Raw genomic sequence first — 349 nt, 5'->3', positions numbered from 1 at the left:
GTGCTGGACTCTCTCCAGCAGTTCCCTGTCCTTCCTGAACTGTGGGGCCCAGAACTGGACACAATATTCCAGATGCAATAAAAGAGATTCCATCTAATTCCAGATTAAACAAAAGAGGAGGGAGGGAACAGAGCCAATCCCTCCTACGGGCTGTGCAACGTAGGAGAGCTGCTCCCAGGGTCAGGATGGGGGCCTGGGCACCACCACGTGTGGTCCAAGGTCTGACTCTTGCACCTTGTGAAGCCCCGTGTGAAAATCCCTCAGGAGATGTTGCTGCTCACCCTCGGACGGGGTCCACCGCGATGGCCCGGGGGTTGACCAGCTCCGTGTTGAAGAGCACCCGCCGCTC

General features: G+C 57.6%; 1 protein-coding gene across 1 annotated transcript in view; it reads right to left on the bottom strand.

Moving 5' to 3' along the window:
- The window catches only part of LOC104527956 (nidogen-2-like), a gene marked incomplete at its 5' end in the record, with an annotated part of 3435 nt that overhangs the window by 2658 nt on the left and 428 nt on the right, over positions 1–349 (bottom strand). Inside the window, one exon of the mRNA XM_029085916.1 lies at positions 282–346. Within this exon, the coding sequence (XP_028941749.1) occupies positions 282–346 (65 nt within the window). The remainder of the gene's footprint in view (positions 1–281; positions 347–349) is intronic.

This window comes from Antrostomus carolinensis, unplaced genomic scaffold (assembly GCF_000700745.2).
Source record: "Antrostomus carolinensis isolate BGI_N321 unplaced genomic scaffold, ASM70074v2 scaffold23607, whole genome shotgun sequence".
Lineage (NCBI taxonomy): Eukaryota > Metazoa > Chordata > Aves > Caprimulgiformes > Caprimulgidae > Antrostomus > Antrostomus carolinensis.
The sequence above is the reverse complement of the archived record's forward strand: the minus strand, read 5'-3'. Positions and strand labels throughout refer to the sequence as shown.